Genomic DNA, 23367 nt, shown 5'->3' with positions numbered 1-23367 from the left:
TTCTTGCTAAGTTTATGAACACCAATTGTAATGCAACAAACATGCGTGCACAGTCTCCTGCATGTTTACATGTTACGGTACAACATGCAGGACGTGCTTCCTGTGTGTTTCCCCGTGGCCGTGTCCTAGCTAAGTCTCGGCCCTTGCAAACGCACGAACCAGCCCAACTTTCCCAATCGAAACAAAAATGCAGTTGCACAGGCAATGAGACAGCTTGCATTGTTGGAGGAAACGGAACTGTCCCTCGTTTTTTAATGACACTTACACAATACACACTGACTTAGCCTGGTCACTTAGAAAAATAGTATAGACAAATAAAGCAGAAGAAAAAAAAAAACAAACCAGATGGCACTCGTGCTATTTGAATACAGGCCATTTACAAAAAGCGTATAGGTACAATGGAAGCATCCTGCTTCCAAAATTTGCAGAACTCTGTTCTCGGTAACTTGCCCGGAACTCTGTCAATGGGAAAGCGTAGGTAAAACTTGCTGTCTGGCGGGCACGCTTCCCCGCCACGCTTCTTTTGAACCTCCTCGAGTCGCGTCGGCATCTTCCAGTCTGATACCTTAATTGCAGCGGTGCATTGTACAATGAAGAGATGTGTGTGAAAGAGAGGAGAAGAAGAATACTCTACATAAAAAATGCAGTGGAAGAAGAATTGACAATATTTACAGGTAAGATGGTGGGCGGCAGTGGTTGGTGACAAGTTTTGTAACAAACCTACTGAGAACGTCGTCACGAAAGAATGTCCACTGAACGGCCGCTCATGTGTATAAAGAGGAAAAAGAAAAAAAAAAAAGAAAAAGGTCCCTAAATGTTGAAAAGCGTACAAGTCTCATCACTTCACTAATCCCACTTTCTTGGCTTCGATTTCGTAGATGAGAAGTCGCCACATCTTGACAACAAATACTTCGGCTTCTTCATCCAGCACCTGAAAAGTGAAAACAAAAATGAATCCACAGACGCGCTTCGTGGTATACTACACAACGGTTCAATGTCAACACAACATAAACAACACATATTAATTAAGACTGATGGAAGGACTGGCACAAAGGAATGAAAAACGGTGTCCAATGCACTATAAAAGTCTAACGACTGTACTCTAAGAGCTGCATCCTGCCCAAGAAAAAAAGAAGTGCTGGTTTTACACGAGTAAATACAATAACGCTGCTGGATGGGCAATTTGGCTGACAGATTTGCAAAACACGTTACCGGCACAGAAATCAAACTGGACAGACGGAGAAGACACTGCAGCGACAAGCGCTAAACTGACAACTACCGAAGCGTCTCCAAAGCGGACTTACCATAGACACGTCGTTGAGTATGCTCTGTGCCGCACTGCCGGCCAGCACCTTGGAACAGATAAAGTCCACCAGCGTGGGTTCCTCCTCGCCAATGTACTCTACAATCTTCTTGTTGATCCAGGGCCGGATGCGCTTGTCCATCAGCGCCTGAATGACAAAAAGCGTATGCGCATACCCGGTTACTTCACCTTTCCATGCCCGCCACAACACAAGTCAGTTTTTGATATCGTGCGATGTGTAGTACGCTATCGTAATATGTTGTAACCAGATTTCCATGCACGGTTGTCATAAACCGGGTACTTTTCTTCTTCTTTAGAACACACATAATTTTCACGGATTGCATATGGCCGACAGCATTACTGCAGTCGTTGAGCTGGATTATTGAAAGAGGCGGACATTAATTGCATGAGCAAACGAAATGCACACTAGACTAATTACCAAATGTGCAATGCTCATTAACTTTTTAATTACTTTACGGGAGGTATTGCGTTTTACCAATTGCAGCCAGTGAGTTTAACAAGGTTTAACTTGGAACAAATTTTCAGGATGACATGAGTTTCGAGCTATTCATTCCTAAACTGTGCAATGAAATACAGGGACATTCCCATTGCTTTTGTGCATAAAAATAGCAGTTTGTTAAAAAGGCAAGTGGAAAAACAGTGAAATCTTACTGCAAGTTTCACAGCACATAAAACGAAACCCCTGCGATTCTTAGAAGTCGTTCTAAGTGGATATGCCTTGCAAACATAACAGCTACAATTTGTAAACTGCAATATGTGTTGTAAAGTAATTAAACAGTTAATTGGTGATTCTTGTTAATTTAATATGCAGTTACATTTCTCACGTGAGTAATGTCTGCCGCTTTGAGTTTTTACAGGTCAAGGCCTACAATTATGCTATCTGGCCCAGGAGATTTTTAAAAATTCTGTGTGGTCTAAAAGAACACTACACCGCATTGTGGCAAAAGCAGTGCCTACCACAGGTTTGCATGATTGCATCATGGCAATGCCCAGCGTGAATCTTTAGAGTGAATCCATCCTGAAGTCTGACTCTGGGATTGTTACTCCTACACAGGGGTCACACAGCGAACTTTTGACTGCGATCTAGCCTGAAAAAAATTAAATTATGGGGTTTTGCATGCTAAAACCACGATCTGATTATGAGGCACGGCGTAGTGGGGGACTCCAGAAATTTAGGCCACGTAGGGTTCTTTAATGTGCACCTAAATCTAAGTACCCACGGGTGTTTTCGCATTTCGCCCCCATCGAAATGCTGCCGCCGTGGCTGGGACTCGATCCCGCGGCCTCGTGCTTAACAACTCAACACCATAGCCACTAAGCAGCCACGGCGAGTCGATCGAGCCCAATCCAGATCGAATGTCTTGGTCGCAATCGTATTCTTTCCTCAATCTGCAGAAGGGAGCCAATTGCGGTCAGAAATTTCAATCCAGGTTGGGCTCGATCGCAATTGAAAGTGGCCGTTTGACACCAGTATTAACCACTTTTGTGGATACAGTCAGGTGTTGTACTTATATGGGCAACTTTTGCTGGCTATGTATGAATGCAATGCCTCATCCTCATCCCTATCGCTTAGGGAAACATCCTCATGGTTTCATTTTCATTTCCCTATGCGATAAAATAAAAATTTAAAGCATTCTGTTTACCATGGAATACACCATATTTACTTGATTGTAATGTGCCCTCGATTGTAACGCGCACCCATCTTCTGTGACGCAAAAAAAATTCTTTTACACTACCACTCACCACATGTTTTCATACTGAAATACAACTTTCTTTCATTTACTCCCACTGCACTAAAGGTGCGATGAATAAAAGTTCACTTTCACCCGAAAGGCAAAGCATCGATTGCGATAATGAATTAGTAGACAGCTATACGAAGTAACAATACTAGTTTTAATGGTCATATAAACTAGTAAACATTCGCTTACTAACTAAATTAACAGACACGGTGTTATGCATGCACTCGCAAACATGAACACATCTCACTCGATGACCGCAGAAACTAGCTAGCAGAACGCTGGAGTGAGGAAGTGCGGTAACAGAAGCAAGCGAATTGACCTTCGTGCTGCCCTCGGTGCACCTAGAGGTGTAGACTCTTTCTCATCACAGAACATTTTCAAGATGAAGCCTCCGCGGCTGCGCCATACGCAACCGCCGCAGGAGTAGAACGCCTCTCCTCCTGTTTGTGCCAGTCCCGCACACAAGTTTCGGGAACTCTGAATGCCAGTGATGCGGCCCGATTTCCGTTCTGTCTCTGCATACGACCACTTTCCTTTTAAATGCGGCATCATGATAAACTTGGCGTGTCTTCGTAGTCGGCACTTCTATGCTGATAGAGGATATGTAGAAAACGGGAAGGCGGGTGGTAGCCTGCCCGAACCACACGTATTACAGCATACGGAGGAAGCTTATGACAGCTGGGCTCAAAGCACATACGAGGCAGCCATTTTGAAATGCCAATGGCGATATGGTAATGCAGATTTTTGGATCCATTTTATCAGAAAAAAAAAAGATGCCTGTTAGATTTGAGTCAATTCAGCAACTTCAAAAGAAACCCATTATTTACAAGTTGGATTCAACATTTTGCACTCCTTGGTTTGCGCTAACAGTTGTCTGTCTACTGCTCTTCGTCTACAGCTCGACTTCAGGTCAAGCTTTACTTTGAGGGCTTTAGTGCAAACGTCAATGAACCACTGCCGAAACAAGCAACGCGAGCAGCTCGCAAGACTCGCAACTCACATTGTCCACGAGGCTTCGGTCGAAGTTGAAGTTGAAGAGCTCTTCCTTCGACGTGGGTATGCGGTCGATGAGGCTCTTGATGTGCTTGCGCTTCTCCTCGGTGTTCATGTGCTGCACCTGCTGCTGTTGCTGCTGCTGCTGCTGTTGCCGGGCCTCTTCGTCCTCCAGGGGCACCAGCTTGCGCTTCTTGCGGCTCTCCGCGGACTCCTCTTCCTCCGCGTTGCCAAACACTTGGGACGCGGCCGCCGACAGCTTCTTGCGCTTGCTGCTCGACGGGGGGCTCTTGCGGCCACTTTGCTGGCCAGGGCTTCCGCCTGTCAAGAAAGCGTCATGCATTTGAGGCTCAACAATCATGAGGTGTGCATCTACTACCGCAGTTGAAGATCAGTGCTATGAACGCAGGTAAACTAATTATCGGTAGGGGAGTTTCGATAGCGAAATGTTTTTCATTGTATTGAATATTGACATGTGTACTTGTCTTTATCGGGCGACACCACGTGACAATATTGATGATGAAGCAATCAACACATGGCAACATACTGAGCCTACTTTGACACCCGCAGTTTGTCATTATGAAAAGGAGGGGGTGCATGTGTGTGCGGTGTGTGTGTGTCTAAGGCAGTGGCCATGTGAAACATATTCCCGATACAGTTTAGGCAAAGCATTGCCCAACATCAGTTTTAAACCACATAAGGGCACACTAGTCACTGCACATCCCATTTCATTAGCTGTGGAAGATTCGTTAGCATATGCTAACAAAGCAACAGCACAACACGCTTTCTATTAAAGAGAGCAAACAAAATGTTCTATAAAGCCCCAGTCACACCAGTGGAAAAATGTGCATGGCGCACCGCGAAATTTGCCTCGTGGCAGCTTTTTGTTCTACGAGAGGGATTGGTCCTGGACCAATACTTTCGTTCACGGCAAACGACCCATGAATGGAGAAGACCCATGAAAGTAGTCCTTTCAGTGATGTTTGCGCGAGAAACTGGGGGAAGTATTCTGTAAGAGTGCACTTAGTCGACATGTCCATTTCGTCTGCTGCTGAAGACTGGCCGAGCTGGGATACACATCAGAAGGAGAGGCAGGCACCACAGCTGTTTAGCACTTGAGCAGCAGACGAAATGGACATGTCCACTAGGTGGATATGTCCATTTGGTGTGTGTGTATTAAGGTGTGTATTAAGTTCCAATTTGATACAGCGCCATCCTGTAATGTTCCCACATATTTAATTGCACTTGAAAGTGGCCGCCACAAGAATATAACCACTTGGGGAGTAATTGGCCCTTGTATATTGCAAAAAGCAACCAATTTTTTGCAACAAGCTACCGACGTTTGCAAGGAATGACAAAAGCAGCACAAGCCAGGCACTGCACAAATACTGGGAGAAAGCATGCACAGAGCAGTTGGCAAAGCATGTGAAAAAAGTGCGCATCAATTAAAACTATGGTCATGCGAATATCAAAATCTTTGAATATGAATAGAATAGCAACAAATATCGAATAATGATATGCACATGTATTTATGAAATAAGCGAGTTAGTTTAACATGTTGAAACACTGCAATTATATTGTCATTGGTAAAAAAAATAAACTAGTAAGCCATTCTACTAAATGATTGTGTATTTAGCTCATGTTAGCTTTGGAATATTGAACAATTTCTACTAGTTGTCCGTTCTCCACAGCCCGAGCCTTATTATGCCTTGCCAATTTCCCGTAAACTCATGACGCACTTGACCTTGTACCAGTCGTCGATAATTGCATTTGCTGTCAAGCAATGAAGCTCAGGACTGGGGGCGGAATCTGCAAAAGAGTGCCGTTCAAAACCCATGCCCCTTGCTACAGAGATGCTTGCTTTCCTGCACAGCTTAGGGGTCCAGTGGCTAAGTGTGTCTGATGGTAAAATTTCGCCAGCAGCATGAAATTATTGCCAAATTCAGCACGAAATCAAGACCCTTTCTTACATTAGATAGAAATAAAAGCTAAAAACCATGTTTGTTCCAGCACAGCCAGCAATATATTCAATTTGTTTCGAATATTCATATCCAACCAAATATTCGAAAAGTTTAGACTACCTAGTTTTCGAATCGAATACGAATATTATAAATATAATATTCGATAATATGCAAAATTTTCGAATATTTGCATACCCCTAACTAAACCCTACCGGAAAGAAGGAAGAGATGCACCTCTAGCGACACTTACCTCGGCGGAGCATGCACTCCCAAAACCCGATACGTTGTTGCCTCCACAACATATAAATATACAGAAAGAGAAAGTCACTTCCTGCATTCTCTCCTTCAGCACCTTAGCAGGTTACTGGAACCCATGCACTGCGCCTTAACACCTTAGCCTACTGTTCCAGCTGCCACGAATGGTACAAAGAAACTTAAGGATCCCCAGGTTTCAGAATATTTATCTGTAGTACTGAGGCATCGTAAGCATGATACAGAAACTGAATAACGATCGTTATTTTGAAAAGTTCAGTATTTTGAAGTTCGTAGCACGGAAATATTTTTACATGGAAGCTATAAGCAGTCGGCAGGAGATTTCTGAAAAGTTCATTAATGTGGGGTTCGTAGCAATGAGGTTTTGCTGTAGATGGATGCTCACCCAACTTGAGAACACCAAATCCCATGCTCCGACCCTCTTCCTGCGGTGTTGCCACGTCCGAAAAACCCGACAGACTGTTCTGGCCACTCCCGTCTTCTTCCGCGGTCACTGCTGGCCCCGTGGAGGGTGCGGACTGCGGTGAAGGCGACCGCGTGCGACGCGCGGATGAGTTCTCCCGGCGCGGAGGCGGCGATCGCGGCTCGGCCTTGGGCGACACGGGCGCCCGGCTGTGCTGCGAAGACCGCCGCGCAGGGGGTGAGGACACGTCCCGTCCCCTCGGCTCGGGCTCAGGCTCGGGTTCTGGCCGCACCACAGGCAGCAGGTGCGGCTGCGGCTTCAGCAGGCGGGCCTCTTCCTCGTGGTGGATGCGCTTGGCTTCGGCCTCCGGATCGGGGTGGCCCTCCTCCGTCAGCTTCCGCCGGAGATCCTCGAGCTCCTCACGTTCTCGCTGTCGGTCGCGGTTGTCCAGCTCGATCTCCTTCTCGCGGTCCTTCATGCGGCGCTGCAGGGCAGCTCCCCTGCGAGTCACAGTCACCGAAGACAACTGCCATTTGCAACAACTTTACACACAAACAAGCGTATCATTGGCACACCGACAACACAAGCTGGCAAGAAGTCTTCTATGGTAATCTTTCTGGTTTAGCCCCTTAAATATAGTATGACCCACTATTAGAAAGAAAACCTCATTGGTATCCAGGACGTTACCTCTGTATTTCTTCAGCTTGATAGGGAAAAAGGCACTTGATTCTATTCAGCAGACATTCTATCAATGAAAAATATTTTCTAGACCTTCGCATACAAGCCGAGTTGTCAGCGCTGACATACTAATTTGGTGTTGCCTGAGTAGAACATGCTATACATCTAGATTCCTAGGTACCCATGCTGACGATACTTAGCAACATTTTCGCTACATGATGCAAGTAGACTCCTCAACAAGTGCTGCACCATGCTCTCTACCACAAAATTTGCAAGCATAAAACTTCAGGTTAAAATTTTGTGGCATTCAATTCGAAGTCTATCCTTTAGTATTTGCGCACCCCTACTTCAAGTTCCTTTCTTGTGTCCCTTTCAGTATCTCACAGCAAAAAAACAGCCACTCACTTGTAATACTTGACATCGTCTCTCTCGTCTTCGTAGTCCTCCAGGAACTCTTTCAGCCTGCGTGCTTCCTTCGCCTGCAGAGAACGCACGCCAGTTTCCAGTACCTCGAATAGTAAACGGGCCATGAATGTGAAACAGAATGCCCGATTTACATATGAGGCCACTATATGTCCCCGACTTACAAGCGTTCATTTGTGCATGTTTGTGCTGTCCATTACTGTTAAGTGTGCATATATGTATATGTGTTCAAAACAAATAATAATAATGTCCATTTGCAATGCACTAGGTTTTGGTTGCAAGTACAAGTGGTGCAGCATGGCTGCTGGCTGTAGAAGCATGCATGATCTGCCATGTATGCTCAACTGAAACGTTCCGTATGTGCTCCAATAATTCTACGTTTTCCTTACTATTCTGATGGAAACAACACAGAATTCGTATGGAATCCATATATATTCTGTATGTTTATAAGGAAAGCATACTGAATTATTAGTGCGGCATATGTAATGTTTCAGTAGGGTGCCTTCCCTGTATTAACTACGCCATTTATGTTGCGCATGAATGCAAGGCTTAAGAAGTTACGATGCATACGTATCTATTTAACAAATGATGCACTGTATTCTTTGGTCGTGAACGCAAGCAGAGAGGGAGAGGTCTCCACAGCACCGCTTGGTATGTGTGAAGCAGAGTTCTTACCTCTTCTGCCTGCCTCTCTTCCTCCTTTAACCGCTCCTTTTCATACTCTTTGGCCTTTCGTCGCTCCCTGGCTTCCCAATTGCGCAATCTCTGCAAAGTGAAAAGGGTGGGAAGAAAAAGGAAGCATTTCACATTCTGGGTTTCAGCAAGTTTAGATACCTTGTCACGCTCGTGAAAACTTTGACACCCATGCTGCAAATACCAGCTCTAAACCAGCAGTGCTGTCTTTTTGCGTGCTCTGCTTTGAACAGGCCGTTCAGTGCAGGGGTGGTAATCTTTGGCGACAGTTACCGAGGAATCCCCGAGATTTTGCAAGGCTAGCCTGGATGCACCGGTACCACCGCGTGCCAGGAGTGCCACTACTGGAACACACCGATTTCTTCAGTGTTAGTCGTGCGGGAGGTCTCGCAAGAAGCGAAAGGCATCCTCGAAAGTTATCCTCCAAGAATATAGCCCACCCGATGCTCCAAGGAGCAAAGCTCGAACTTATCCGTAATGACATAATTACGGACGGGGGAGGGGAGAGAACTGCTGCAGTGTCCGAGCTCACCTCCTGGTAGGCAGCTTCTTTCTCGCGCAGCTTCCTCTCCAGCTTCTTGCGCTCGTACGCTTCCTCTTCCTCTTCCCTCTCACGCTCCCAGTCACGTTCTGAATCTCGGGGCCTGCGCCAAGAACACGAGACCCTCGTGGTAAGACGAAATGTGTCTTTTTTTTTTCAAGAAATTAGGGCTCATTCACACCGGCGACCGACAGTGGTCGCGCGACCAGTCGCAAACGGTCGCCTTTCTTGAAAAGCGACCATTTTGGGCCAGTCGCTCTCTGCGCGATTTTTCAGTCGCGCGACCGTGGTAGCAAAACTGATAAACCAATCAGCGGCGCACCGGAAGTGATCCTTCGTGTGTCTACATACGGCCTCCTCCGGCGTCGCGTTCGAATTCCGCGTAGATTCCGAGAGTTCTCGCTGAGAACGATGATCTCCGGGATTGCGACTTGTGGGTCGCGCTCAGCCAAGCTTACCGGTGTGAACATCAGTCGCCTTCGGTCCCTTTTTGATTGCGAGTCGCAAATGGTCGCGCGACCTCCTCAAGTCGCCGGTGTGACTGAGCCCTTAGGCTTTAGTGCAAAAGGGACACTAAAGGAAGGAAAACACTACATCAGACTGATAAACACAGTACTTTGAAAACTCCATCTACAACACTTTGACAGTAAGATGCTCATTATACTAGACAGAAAAAAAAAATGAAGGACAAACGTTCACACGCCAAAATCCCCGTGCTGGCGCGTCAACGTGAAGTCCCGGTTTTCGAAGTACGTGATCGTACTTAGTTGGTGCGGCACAGTATACGTTCTCTAAACTACCAAAGTTCAGCCTCTGGTTCCTTCATAACACAATGTAGTCAACCATTGCCAATTGAAAAAAAAAAATATATATATATATAACTAGGCCCCATCAAGCCTACCCTCGTGGTAGGAATAGTACCTTTTTCTTGTATTGCAGCAGTGCGATTTACTAATACACCAGAACTTATATTTCTTTTTAATGTTCTTTAACCCCTCATGGGATCTCAGCTCATCATGAAAAGTCGTCACTTCTTGGCTAATGATGAGCCCACCTCGTCATGAATCTCTTGTAACTTTCCAAACGCTTTCTCTTGTGCAGAGAACGTCAGAGTGTTCATTCATGACAGAGCTGGTGTGGTGGTAGACACAATATTATCATTCATTTTTATTATTAAATTACATTTTGAACAAAATTTGCATTCATATTTCTGCAATTTACCCATGTTGTTGAAGCATATCACGTGGAAAAAATTTAACAAGTCCTTCAGTGGTTAAGGCCGGAGACAAGCACAACACACCCGAGACACCACAGAGAGGAGCAAAAAAATGCTGACACACCTCATCACCTCCCGAAGTTCCCGTTCTCTCTCCCGTTCTCGCTCTCGCACCCAGTCGCGCTCGGGAGACTCGGAGCGGGACTTGGAAGGCGGCCTGTCCGACCGCGAGGGTGGCGGCTGCGACGTCGACGAAGAAGCCGGCTGCGCCGAGTCGGATGACGGCTTGGGCTCGCGAGACGCCTCGCGGTCCCTGTCCCGATCTCGGTCCCGGCTCGACTTCTCCTCGGCCCGGTCATCTTTGGCCAAGTCTCGTGAGCGGTCCTTGTCGCGGTTGCGCAACGACCGATCCGGGCTGCGTTCTCGATCCCGCCGTTCCTTGCGCTCTCGGCGCCGCTCCCGCTCCCGATCGCGGTCTTCCTCCTGCTGTTTCTGGAAACAACGAAAAACAAGACGGCCGCAATGAACTTCAAGCTACGTGCATACTTTCGTTTTTTTCTTTCACTCTAAAACAGGAGTATTTCGGCCAAAAGAGCGCTGTCGCAGGATACAGGAAACGAGGTGCGCCCACTGAGTGACGACTAGCAACTTTCCAGTTCATTTCTTATTCCTTGCTTGGACAAGCGAGCCCACGATCACAATGAAAACCAAAGGCTGGCAGCTCACCTTTTACAAAGGTTACTCCACTTTAGAACATGGCACAGGGATAGTTGGTTTGTCTTCGCAAGTTACATAAATGCACACTTTTAACAAAGACAATACTGAAAGAAAACAGGTGCCTGCTGCAACAACAACAAAAAGTTGTTTCGCAATGTGGACATCTGCACAACCCATTTGCTGAGGAGTTGTTGCTAGTCGTCAAGTGGTGTGCAGTTGATTTGCTATGTCCTGTCACTATGATGCCTTTTAATACTTTGCGCTACATTCCAACCAACCAACCAAAGCAGCCCACCCAAACACAACTGAAAGAATTGCTAACCGACAAACGGCTTTTCGACCTAGCTGCTAGCGTTTTGACAGATGTGCTGATGCTACGAACATTACATTCACGCAATCGACTGTTGTAACTGCGCATGTTTCCCGACCGACAGTGCACGCAAGCTACTGTGAAGCACGGCTGTTACCGCCGAGAACAAAACTATGCCACAAAACGGCTCATAACCCCGTCGCCAAGTACTCGAGCTCTTCTGGTGCAATTAGTTTGCCCCACATAGCAGCATTAAACATGTAGTTAAGCGCACCAGTGCTAAACCTTCATCTGCCCTCAAACTATTTACAAAACCCTAATTTTCTCCATTAAAAATTTCAACGCATCCTAAATTTTCTTTTTCATATGTATGGCCTCCTATTATGAAAGTGGGACATTACATCAACTGCCAAGGTTAGTCTTTGGCATACCTTGGGAGAATAGAACTGTTAATTTTTTATTCACCAGCAAAGTCCACTTTATAAACCACTTTATAAACTATGGGTTCCTCACAACAAAAATTAGGACAGCAGGTAGTACTCTACCTGAATCGATTATTGGAGGTCATGTTTGTAGTACTCCACCTTAATCGATTATTGGAGGTCATGTTTGAACTTTTCGTAGTGTATTACTTTCTTTTTTTGCCTAGAAAGGTAATCACTACTTTCCAAGTTCGGTTCACTATCAACTGCAGCTCACAATCAACTCAGAGCTGGTGTGCTTAAATACATATTCAATTCCTAGCTGAACTTTAGCAGCAATAACCTACATAAACTTGGAAGTGAAGTCACATCTTTCAAGTTGAGCTGTCATGACATTTGACTGAAACTGAGTGAAACCTGTTCCATCTGGAAGAAGCACAGTGGCAGCAGCAGTCTGTCCAGATGCGTATATTTAATTAACATTGCTCCTCCATTGCTACACTACAATGTCACAGTATGGCAAACTGCTTCTACTGCTCGAGATTTTGACAAATGCTGTGGAAAGCAATTGAGATTCTATTCGATTCGAACTAGTCTAGCGAAGGTTATTTTTGCAATATATTGCTAGACGAAATGGTGTAAGATTGGGAAGTTGTGCTGCGCCGGCCCTCAACTCATTGCAATGCAAAGTAATGTACCTGCACAGAACACATTCTTTGTAGGTATGCATGCAACTCGAGCATGTAAAACAGTGTTATTTTAAATAACCCCAGTGGGCCTCGACAAATTAAACTAAACAGTTACGCGATTACCAGTATTTTTGACCACACTGTACATCTGAGCAGCTTTATAAATGGAGCCAAGGCAAAAAACTAAGCGAGAAATTCCCTGGTCGTGTTTTTAAGCATGCATGTGCCAAAACCAAGCCAGGGCTAAGACATAACCTATATACAAAGACACATTAACTGCAGTTACGCTGAACCTCAGTTACAGCTTAGTGGGGTCATGATTTGTTACAAGAAGAACTTAGCTTTAGTTATGTTAGTTAGTTATTAACCTGGTAAGGTTAATAAGGGTGCAAGAATGACTTGATTCCTCTTATCAAGAGCACTCTTCAGACCCTTTCAGTCCCCATAGGTTACATAAGTTACAGGTTTCGCGCTACAGTGGTACCCGTAACAAAAGGTCCAGCTTGACCACAGTTAGTGTGACCGTGGAACTAAATGGGTAAGTAACGACCTTGGTGACACACATGTTGGCTACTACAAAACGTGGCAAATGATCTAAGCTTACACACAGTGAAAACTATGCCAAGGCTAGCCACACAACTACAGCTGCAGGCAGGCAGTAGCAGCAACAAAAACAGATTTAAACGAACTCGCCTGAGTGACCCCCCCACGGCACACGTGAAGACACCACAAGCAGGAAAGAAGGTGGCTGGTTTCATGTTTTTTTTTCTCGTTACCTTTTTTTTTTTCACATGACGCCAAGAGGCACAGCATCGAACACTCACTTAGCGGAAAAGATACCGGACCAGTGGCTCTCTGTCCCGCCTAAAAACATGCGTTCCACAAACAAGACTCAAACTCGCGAACAATTGAGAAAAAATAAATAAATGAACAAGTACACACACATCAACGTATCAAAGTTGCGGTTCCCTATTTTTAACGTAAGCAAATATTGCGTGAATGAAGGAAATCTTACATGACTGATGGCAGAGGCCACAAAAGTGTATCCCTTCTCCTGCTGTGAACAAAGACTCTGACACGGCAATTCACAAACTTATCAAAGACGTAAAAAAAAAGATTAAACATGCAACGGCAAGGCACATGAGGTAGTACAGTTTGTACTGACTCGATTGTTTCAAAAAGAAAATTGCTTCAGGATGCTTTAAGACGTGATGAAAAAATTTTCAACAAGGTATGGAGCAGACCAGCCCAAAGCAACAGGTAAGTTTGCATCTACTCAACAAGGTTTCGACCTGTGTTCGCATCAAGTTAAAAAAAAGGGTCATCGCAAGTTGAATTTCATATTTAGGACAGCTACAGCACATTAATAATGTAAAAAGTTGCTGACAAGTATAAAACCACTTTTAACAAACATAACTAAACGTGTGGATATAGCCTGGCCTAAACGCGCACCACGAACAGCGCAGTTTCGTTATGCCGGCTAAAACCGGACACTCTAGTATCTAGTGCAGTCAATGACACCGGCGGCACTCGGCACTTCTGTGCGCGTGAATGCAACATGTCTCATTTCACACCGGAGCCGCTAGACCAGAGTGCATTACGTGCTAGCTTGGCCGACTCGCAACATGCAAATGCCTTGTGGTGATGTAGGTGAAGTGCAAATGAAATGAAACCCTGGCATCGCTGGAGTGGCGTACCGAACTTCGTCACCTGGTGCCCAGCGCGTTGAGTACGCCAGACTATATCCATACCTTTTAAGTTTGGCATTAAAGGGCAAATCCAGGGTTTTAGCACTCTGAGAAGACTACTGTGCTTGCTGTATTGTTCCTCAATCGTTAAGTTTGTTCCTCAATCGTTAAGTTTGTTCCTTATGATATAACGACAATTTAAATGCAACAAGCCAATGGCAAGCTGAAGAGGAACTGTGCTGCCTGTAGGGTTGCCAACCGTCCAAAATTTAGTGGAACAGCCCCATCATTCGAGCAGAAGTCCCGATTCCCAATTTGGGTTGGGCGGGCCTAGTCTCCAGACTTTTTAAAATTCTGAATAATAATAATAATAAATGAGATTTTCTCCTTATAACATCCCTGACAGCTCAGTTGCACACTGTGCTAAACATACAGGCAGCTTTGTTTTTGTAGTGCTTCTAGTTATGTTTGCAGGCCCTAACACGGTTTGTAGAGTACCTTCAACTGCATTGGTAGCCAGGCAACTGCTCCACTTTTCTTGTAAGATGCGACATGGTAGGACTAAAAACATTTGCGGGATTTTCACTACAGGAACAGCCAGGCTGCTGCTGCTCCTGCGCCCGCTACCCCATCCTGTCTTCGTCTACTAGATAGTTGTCAACCCTAGCGCCATGGTGCAATTCTGCTATTAATTGACAATGCCGCGGAAAGCCTTTATTTGCGCAAATAGCATCTGCTTTCACATATTTCTTTCGTCTTTTTTTGCGGTGTGAATTTCTGAATTCACAGAATGGGGAAGCATGAATTCAATGAGTTGAAACTAATGACATGAACGCCCAGAATGCAGTAGGCGCAGGTACTGTTGCATTGTTATAAAAAATTAATTCCTGCAGAATCAAGACACCATGGCGCTCAGTGATTTCACAAAATTGATCAAGCGACAGAATGCTGTTTTTTTCCGACACGTCTGAAGCTCTAACGAAGTCACCCTTTAACATTTTTATAAAGACTGCGCGCCCTCAAAGTACACAGTTTTGACAACAGAAGATCGCATATTTCATGCCAGTGCTGAATGTTTTCTCATCCACAGAAAAGCCACAAACAAACATACTACAAAAAAGTCACTTACTCAAATTGAAAACGTGTAAAGTAAAATGAAACATGCTCCGTGGTCACTGTTCAAGAGTTTGAGAAAAAAGAAAAGTTCTAAATCCGACACGAGAGCCACTATAAAAGAAAAAAGCTGGTCATAATGTGATGAGATACATTGTGCGCATGCTGAAAAGACAATCACAAAGCAAGGGCCTAATTATGAGTGACGTATGCAGCTAAGAAAAAAAAAGAAGACACTGAGCACAGTGAAACAGCACTACAGCTACATCGAATCCTCAACTTCTAAGTTGAAAAATAAATCAAAGTCATTGCAAAGAAATAAGAAAAACATACCGTAATATAACTTGCCCACATATATGTGCCTGTCTTGTAAACAACAAGAGTTTAATGGCCCAGTATGCTGTGACGCACAGAAGCCAGCCTACATCAAACGCTAAGCATGCCTGGCCTAAAAACAAACGTGGCCCCAAAAGTAGTCTTCAAGGCAATGTTCGCAGCAGACCAAGCTGTTTTTCGCAAATCAACGGGCGACACTAATAGCACGAATCTCGCACGCTAGGCGACATCTTTCCCCAGACCACCGAGCGTAGCCCTACAATATTGATTCAGCTGCTGCTGCAAACACCAGGAGGAGCAGTTGACTAAACCACACACAATCTGGCCTAAGTTTTAAATCCAGTGCACACAAGACCCAAACCTGTCACCAGGTCATAGGGTGACCTGGTGACCTGGTGACAGGGTGACCTGGTGATACCCCCCCCCTAGAACTCCTGCTGTTCCAAAGCCTCAGACAGGCACAGAGCAACCATGCCTTTTAGTCCCATTCCTCACTGTGCCAAGCTTTGGAGTGCCAGGAATGTTAGAGGAATCTCCATAACAAGTTGTCAGACCCCATCTTATGCAGACTGGCTCAAAAACTTTTGGCAGACTGTACTGTGCACAAATTAAATGGGACCCAGTTGGGGCCAGCTGGAAAGCATTCTTCCACATTTTCCCCCGGCTTCACGTGATGCTGGCATAATTTCATCGTGCACACCTAGCACGGGGCCTAGTCCAACCATATCTGACAGTCGGATATGTTAGTGGTGCAACTTTGCACTTTCTGCTCATTACCTGCAAGAGGTGCTTCACACTTTTCATAAGCTCGCAATGGCGCATGAAACAGTGCTTGCGTGACTAGTACTGTCTAGTATTGCCACGATGGTGCCTCAACAGATGCTACAGAAAAGGCTCTTGACACAGCCTATAAATACAGCCAGTAAACCAGCCGACGTCACTCAATATGATAAAAACTTGTCTGGCTTCACAAACGATTCAGAAAAGTGTTTGTAATTCCCTGGGCTAATTACCCAATTAAAATACAAACAGAGCCACGAAGCCCAAATGAGCATGTGAAACATCTATATCTTGATTTTGATATCATGATATATCTATCTTGATATCATGATTTTATATCTTGGAAGCCCTCCACAAGGCCCATCTCCCTCAGTGCATAGAATACAGCTGAGCCTAGATATATCGAACTCGGAAGGGATTGCAGAACCTCCCAATAAATCCCTGACACAATACACAACAGCTATGTTATGCAAGAGCTAATAAAGACATATTTCAGATAAATTTCCTCCGATAACCATGCTGAATCAAGAACTCTGAATCTGTGAAGTGCTAAGTGCGTGAATCTATAACACATTAAGCAAACTACATGTACGCACCAGTGCTCTTTCCAGTGCTTATGGGCTGAAAAAAAGAAGCACCACAGGACAAGAGTCTTTAAACGAAAACTACAGTAAGTGTCAGTAACAAGGTCCCAAAGCTAATCATTGTTTGAATACTAACCACCTACGTACACATATATTGGACCTGCCTGAAAAAACAACCGGTGATCACCAGTGACCACTAAACAAATAAGGCACGAGGGCATTAGAGGAGTACTGATATGAATGTTTTTACTTGTTTTTCTCATTAAAGTCTAAAACCCCTAAACATAAAAAAAAACAGTACTTAACTCACTATAATACTTTTAGGAACCTGTTCTTGTTTCAGTACTCGGAAGATACCTTTGTGGTATCACCACATGCTGGCTCGCTTAGTTCCTGCAATCGCTATGGCAGCCACATATGAAAGTAGCGGGAAATTTTTTTTTTTTAGAAACAGCGCCATACCACGCTTTATTGCTAAGCGTCAGTCAATTTCAGTCTGTCACAACGTCGTGTCATTGACACAAGGCTTGGCAGAGTTTAGTTTTAGCTTAAAATGTACTCCAAATGTTTCCCATCCTTGATACTATGTAAGTGTGGTCGTCTTATGCGTCAGAAATGTGTGGGCGAGTTTCTACCCTAAAACAGTGCTTCAGTACTCCTTTAAAGGCGCTCGACCGCAATGTTTAGGAGCGCGTGCCCATTGTTTGATCTACAAGAGATAATCAGAACTACCCCAAGTTCGATATAAGTAGGCCCGACTGTGCACACACAAATTTTTTTAAATTGGCGCAGATGTTCCGAAACCACAGACGGAGGCGCTGGCAGCAGGTGGTAGGAGCAGCGAGGCAAACAAGCGTTCTTCTCACTCACCAATGAACAAAAACACGGAAGAAGAAGAACTGTAGCCACTTGGTGCTGTGTTGGCGCACAACGTTTTGCGAGAGTTGCTTGCATCTTCCTCTTACGTGGGGAGTGAGTGACTTACCCATTGCAGCAACCGACGCGGGCCCCTATATGTCTGCACTGGATTTGACGCACGCCGCGTGGCCGAGCAGAGAGAGCGAACAAGGAGAAAAACGAGACGGCTCACCTGCTCCGAGTCGCCGCCGGGGGCTAGGAGCAACGTTTGAGGACAACCAAAGGGCGTGCCTCCGCGAGGTCCGAGGAGGACAGAAAAAAAGCGGGGAAGGGGGAGACGAGGGGCATGCAAGAATGGAAACGGGCACCGACCTGCCACTGCTGGTAGCACCGTCCGGGAAGATGTCGGCTTCATGCACGCAGACAAGCACACACGCAGACACACAATACTAAAAGCGCAGAGATTACAGCGCCCTCAAGACCATACAGGCCAGCTGTGGTCCAAGCTCCCCCCTTAGGCTACGAAACAAGGCTACTGTAGCACAATGCGTTGGCGGGCTAGTTGGTGCGAATCCATGAATACTTTGAAAATGATGTCAGTTGAGAGTAGCGCCTTGTCCTGGTCGTCTTTCTTGTGTCCGTTGTTTTGCGCTAAACAAAGTATTCAAGGCTACTGTAGCTGCTAGGGTTGTGGCGCGGTCTTGTTGGTGTGCCCTTTTGGAATTTCAAGTGTGGCCGAAACAAGATGGAGGGCATGAAATGGGGTACACAAACATGTGTCCGTGCATCCACGTGCACTTTTCATGTAGCTTTGTTTGCACTACGGTCTTCTGAAACTGCTACAGCAGTGCCATGCCCAAGGTTTTTGCAAGCTCTAGAGTGGAGTGGAACACAACCTTTTCTACAGAGCAGATGTCACGCAGATGAGAGAGAGAAAAAAAAAAGAAAGACAAATGGCGCAAGCACTTCTGCTTCTTGCTAAAGCACGAGTCTTCAGCTCGTGCCTGGCAGAACCACACCTGCGTTACCTTGTACGACACCTCTCAGGCCACAATTAAACTTTTCTGCCAGCTTACTCGTCTTGAATGAGACGGCATACGATGATCTAATAAGCTTCAAAAAAACATACAGCATACATGCCAGCCTGGCTCATCTACCAAATGCAGAAACCATGGTTGACATTGCAATATATTCCGAAATCATCTCCACATCCCACACAGTGGCCAGTGAAAGGATCCTCATTAGAAAAGTAGACAGTTCTCACATCAATGCTACAACTGCGCACGCTCAACAGATGCCAGATAGCTGCATGCTCGTCTCATGGAAATCTTTCTGCCGACGAAAGAACACACAGGCGACAGCGGCTTTCCCATTTTCAGCAGAGTGGGCAAATACTTATGCCCGCTGCTCCATTTCATATTGTTGGCTACAAAACAATCTTCGCCACAAAATTTATAGACTAGCACACAAATGGTAGAGGCAAATCATTTTGTTAAAGTTGATGAGAAACTGTGGGTAGTACCCTCACTCAATCGCTTTTGTGAGATTTTGCGCGATTAGTACTGGCTGCACTGGCATCTACAGGTGACACCATTTCTGGCACAGAGCCATGTGAACGGCGATTCCAATCATGACCGAGTGGGGGGACTGGCTGTAGTAGTGTGTAAGCTCTCAAGCTTGCAATGCTAAATTAAACAAAAAAAGCACAAGTACGTCACATGTGCACAGGAAATGCAAGACTGCATGCGTTATGAAATAGTGGGTAAAAGAAAAATTGCATCCACAAAATGCAGCGAGCAGCCGTCAAGACTCGTGTACGCATGCAATTATCTGGACTTCGCACTGCTGTCTGTGGGTAGCATAAGTAGATGATGCCACAAAATGACCGTATTGGCAATGGTTTCATGCAGTTTCTTACCAAATATGTTCGGTCACTATTAGCGCTAACATACTGCATCACTTCTACAGAGAAAATGCTCAGCTTTTATGTGCCCATGCTACATTTTGGAGTTGATCCTGCAGAATTTGTAAAGACTGCGGCAGATGACTCAAGAAAAGGTTGGTATTCGCAATGATTTAACGGTCTATTCAACCGCACCAACGCCATTAGGCCTAATGAATGAAATAATGGCGACAAGAATGCTATAATTCTGCATACACATGCCATCTTTTGGACTTGGTGCCAAGTCCTTTATGCAACCTGTGTAAGTGATCCAACAAAAGGACAGTACTGGGAGTGACTTTTACCAGTTTCGATCTTATCGATTTCGACGCCATTAGGCCTAACAAATCACTGCCATAGCAAAAACGTAACGATTCTGCGTACAGAGATGCTGCACTTCCTACTAAGCCCTACAGGTTTTGTGTTGCTCGGGTGTGCGACCTAACAAAATTACAAGTTTCGGCAGAGACACTTCGCAGTTCATTTTTGCCGCGATCGTTTCGGCACCATTTGGCCTAACAAACAACCACTGCATGTGCCAGGCTGCACCACACACATTAGCGCTTTGTTTAGATCCTCTTCAGGGACATGCATGTGATCGGCCATAGCTATTAAGTGAGTAATTATGCAGTAGGCCAAAATAATATATTGAAATTGATGTGTGAGCAAGCACACAGTGCCAAGCCTTACTACGCCATTAGGAGATGTTTAGCAGTTCTTTTTATTTTAAATGATTTGTTTTTATGTAGTAGATGCCACTTCAAAGAGCCAATGGCTGACAGAATGGCTCTTCACATGAATGACAGAAGAATGGCTGACAAAGAAAAAAAAAGAAGAGGGAAGGCAAGCCGTGCTTTAATTGCTGCCATGGGAAGTTTTTTACGCGTATCAATATTGCTTGATACGGTGAACTCTGGAAAACCACCCTAAACTTCTAAAATATTGTGTCAGCAAAACGTAACTGCAGTGTCAAATTCAGTAGCACATAAAATAATGCGGCTAGTTAATACAAAATCAAAATCTATCATATGCCATAATGGTTCTACAGAAACCCGCAATGTGGAGGGAAGTAAAGGGAAAATGAGACATCCACCCTTGCGTAGCATTTGCTACAAAGGAAACCCGCACGGGTTCCTTGAAAGCAAAGGCTCGCAGTTGCTGCAGAACCATTACGTCGAACTCCAGCCTTTGGTTCGAGTTGAGAAATTCGACTTTGCCCTGGCATCTGCTAGCTGCCTGGTCAGCTCAGATGGTAGAGCGGCTGCCCCGGAAAGGCGGTGGTCCCGGGTTCGAGTCCCAGACCAGGAGGAATTTTTCTTCAACTGCAAGGCTTTTCTTTCGAGCAACCTGTATGGGTTTCCTTTGTCGTAATTGCTACAAATGGGTGGATGCCTCATTTTCCCTTAATTATCTATTTTATGCATTCAATTCAGAACTACTACTGAGAACAAGCAGGGCTACAAGCAGTCCCAAAAAGACCATGTTTAAGTGACATCTCTCGCTCGTAAAACGTAGGTGCAGGGCATGCAAATGCAGTTAAATTACGTGAATTTTCATTAATGCTCACGATGTGTCCATCTGCACATAGATGCATCTAGCCCAATATGTGTGTAGCAATAGTAGGCAGTCTGCTGAATGCTAGGCCTAAGGAAGAGGAAGTTGAAAAGAATTGTCGTGCAATGACCCTTGGCTTGGTGCAGTATTAAATAAGTCTCTCTTGAAATGAAAAATGAAAGGCACTCACTACACTATCGGAGAGATTTTCCACTAAAAGTAAGGGAAAGAAAAAGAAAGGAACAAACTTGAATTAAACCCAGGTTGCTTAACATTAATCACTAATGGCTTACGCTAGCAGGGGGGAAAAAATATTTTAAAAATGAAAATTTGCGTATTCCTTACACATCAACTAATGCCATAGTACTACAGGCCACAAAAGTTACGGAAATGTGGCTACATGCAAAGCCTATTTCTTTGCAGCCTAAATCAGCAAAGTTAAAGTATGCATCTTGACACTCCTGTTTAGGTGCTTCAATGCAACGCTGAATTTAGTCTCCTAGTCATAAACTTCACAGGTCGAAAATGATGAGCTGCGCAGCAAAGCTGTTAATGATGCATGTGTTTAGCCAGCTCCGACAATGCAGAATTTATTACTCATGGCCCCACTCCCACTTATGACAACTACACGACAACATGCCCTACCTTCACAGTGTGCCGAGAATATTTACAAATTCCCAACCTGCTGCTCATAAAAGGGCATGAAATTTGGCTAACACTGCCTGCTTTGGCAGCAGTCACGTGTTGCTTTAAGGTGACAGGTAAGACTTGAGTTCCAAAAGCATATGCACCCTGTTCAATTCACCAAAAATTCTGCTAATGCAGCACGAAAAACTTTGCTTGAGCCAGCCAAGCCTGCTGCAGTAAATTCCTCATAAGGCCCTCAGTGTTAGTACCAGTGTTAATAATCAGCTGGTCACATTAAAAACACAAGGATCAGGACATGCTTTCCAGACATTTTAAGGAAGTGTCGAAGCATAGCCAGAACAGCACCAAGATTTCTAGCACACAAACAGTGAAATGCACTGGCAAAACAAGACCACTATTAATAGATGCTCAAAAAACTGCTCTTTCGCAGGCCTGGCAAGTCTGGGTCTGGTACAAGCCCATGTGTACTAGTACCAGCACATCCTGGCACCAGCTTAGATTGTACTTTGAGCACTTCAATATATGCGGTACCTACATACCAGTACCAGCATGGGCCAGTACCAGCCAGAGACTACGAGACCCTCCCTAACGGTACTAACATTGGTTGGTACCTGTGGGAGACTGATAAAAGATCCTACACAGCAGCACCAGCAAGGGCTGGTCCCTGCCTACCAGCACCAGCATGGGCCACGAACACTGCACTGACTGATGCATGACTTCCCATAGCAGTACCAGCATATGCTGGTACCAGTCAGACTGATACAGGACTTTACACTGCAATGCCGGCAAAGGCTGGCACCAGCCTATGCTTCTTGCACAGCACACAATTGCACAGCCAGTGCAATTCATGAACGCTTGAATCGACGTGACATGTTTCACTTCTTTAACAAGGCTCAATACAGATGATGCTGCCCTGTTCATCTTCCAGCTCCCCTAGAGGCATGAACATTTTTTGAATAACAAAAAATGCAATGATAGCTTTTGCATGCACATGCACCCATTTAGCAGGAATGTGAGCCAGTTGCACAAATCACCCCTGTGCCCGGTACATCAACGAAAATACAAGTGCAAAGGTGCATGCAATGCACACAGATGACCAGGTGCCCTAGCTAATGAAAGCAAGAGATGTCGGAAGTAATTCTGCACCTGAACTATATGTACGGTGGAATACCAAGTGCTTAAAACAATTGAATAATGGGCGATTAAAATTATGTCTTGCGTCCACATTGCAGTGCCTGCCGTACAGGTGCAACAAGAACATCCATTCAGGTGCAGCTTTTTTCCCACATGTGCATTGTGGGAAAAGGTGACAGGTGATTGCTCTCCATTCAGTTGTCGCATTAAATTGGCAGCGACATGTTGCGATTATCGCCTGTATTTGCAACAGACTACAACACAACAGCTATGCCTGCTACAGAATAAAAAGTGAGATAATCTTTCTATGCGATAAACTTCCTATCCTGATGCTTCATAACATCAAAG

At 45.0% G+C, this 23367-nt stretch overlaps 1 protein-coding gene across 6 annotated transcripts in view; it reads right to left on the bottom strand.

Annotated features, from left to right (window-relative positions):
• Positions 1 to 214: 214 nt before the first annotated feature.
• LOC135905667 (RNA-binding protein 25-like) overlaps positions 215 to 23367 on the bottom strand; it is a 45506-nt gene continuing 22353 nt past the window's right edge. For all 6 annotated transcript variants that reach the window (XM_065436623.2, XM_065436627.2, XM_070521913.1 and 3 more), the window contains exons 11-18: positions 10369 to 10736; positions 9020 to 9131; positions 8470 to 8559; positions 7777 to 7850; positions 6676 to 7193; positions 4064 to 4377; positions 1305 to 1451; positions 215 to 931 (exon numbers count right to left, since the gene is read on the bottom strand). In XM_065436623.2, the coding sequence (XP_065292695.1) occupies positions 839 to 931; positions 1305 to 1451; positions 4064 to 4377; positions 6676 to 7193; positions 7777 to 7850; positions 8470 to 8559; positions 9020 to 9131; positions 10369 to 10736 (1716 nt within the window). In that variant the 3' untranslated portion in view covers positions 215 to 838. The remainder of the gene's footprint in view (positions 932 to 1304; positions 1452 to 4063; positions 4378 to 6675; positions 7194 to 7776; positions 7851 to 8469; positions 8560 to 9019; positions 9132 to 10368; positions 10737 to 23367) is intronic.

The sequence above is a fragment of the Dermacentor albipictus genome, chromosome 7, assembly GCF_038994185.2.
Source record: "Dermacentor albipictus isolate Rhodes 1998 colony chromosome 7, USDA_Dalb.pri_finalv2, whole genome shotgun sequence".
NCBI lineage: Eukaryota > Metazoa > Arthropoda > Arachnida > Ixodida > Ixodidae > Dermacentor > Dermacentor albipictus.
Note: the sequence above shows the minus strand (reverse complement) of the source record. Positions and strands in the feature narration are given on the sequence as shown.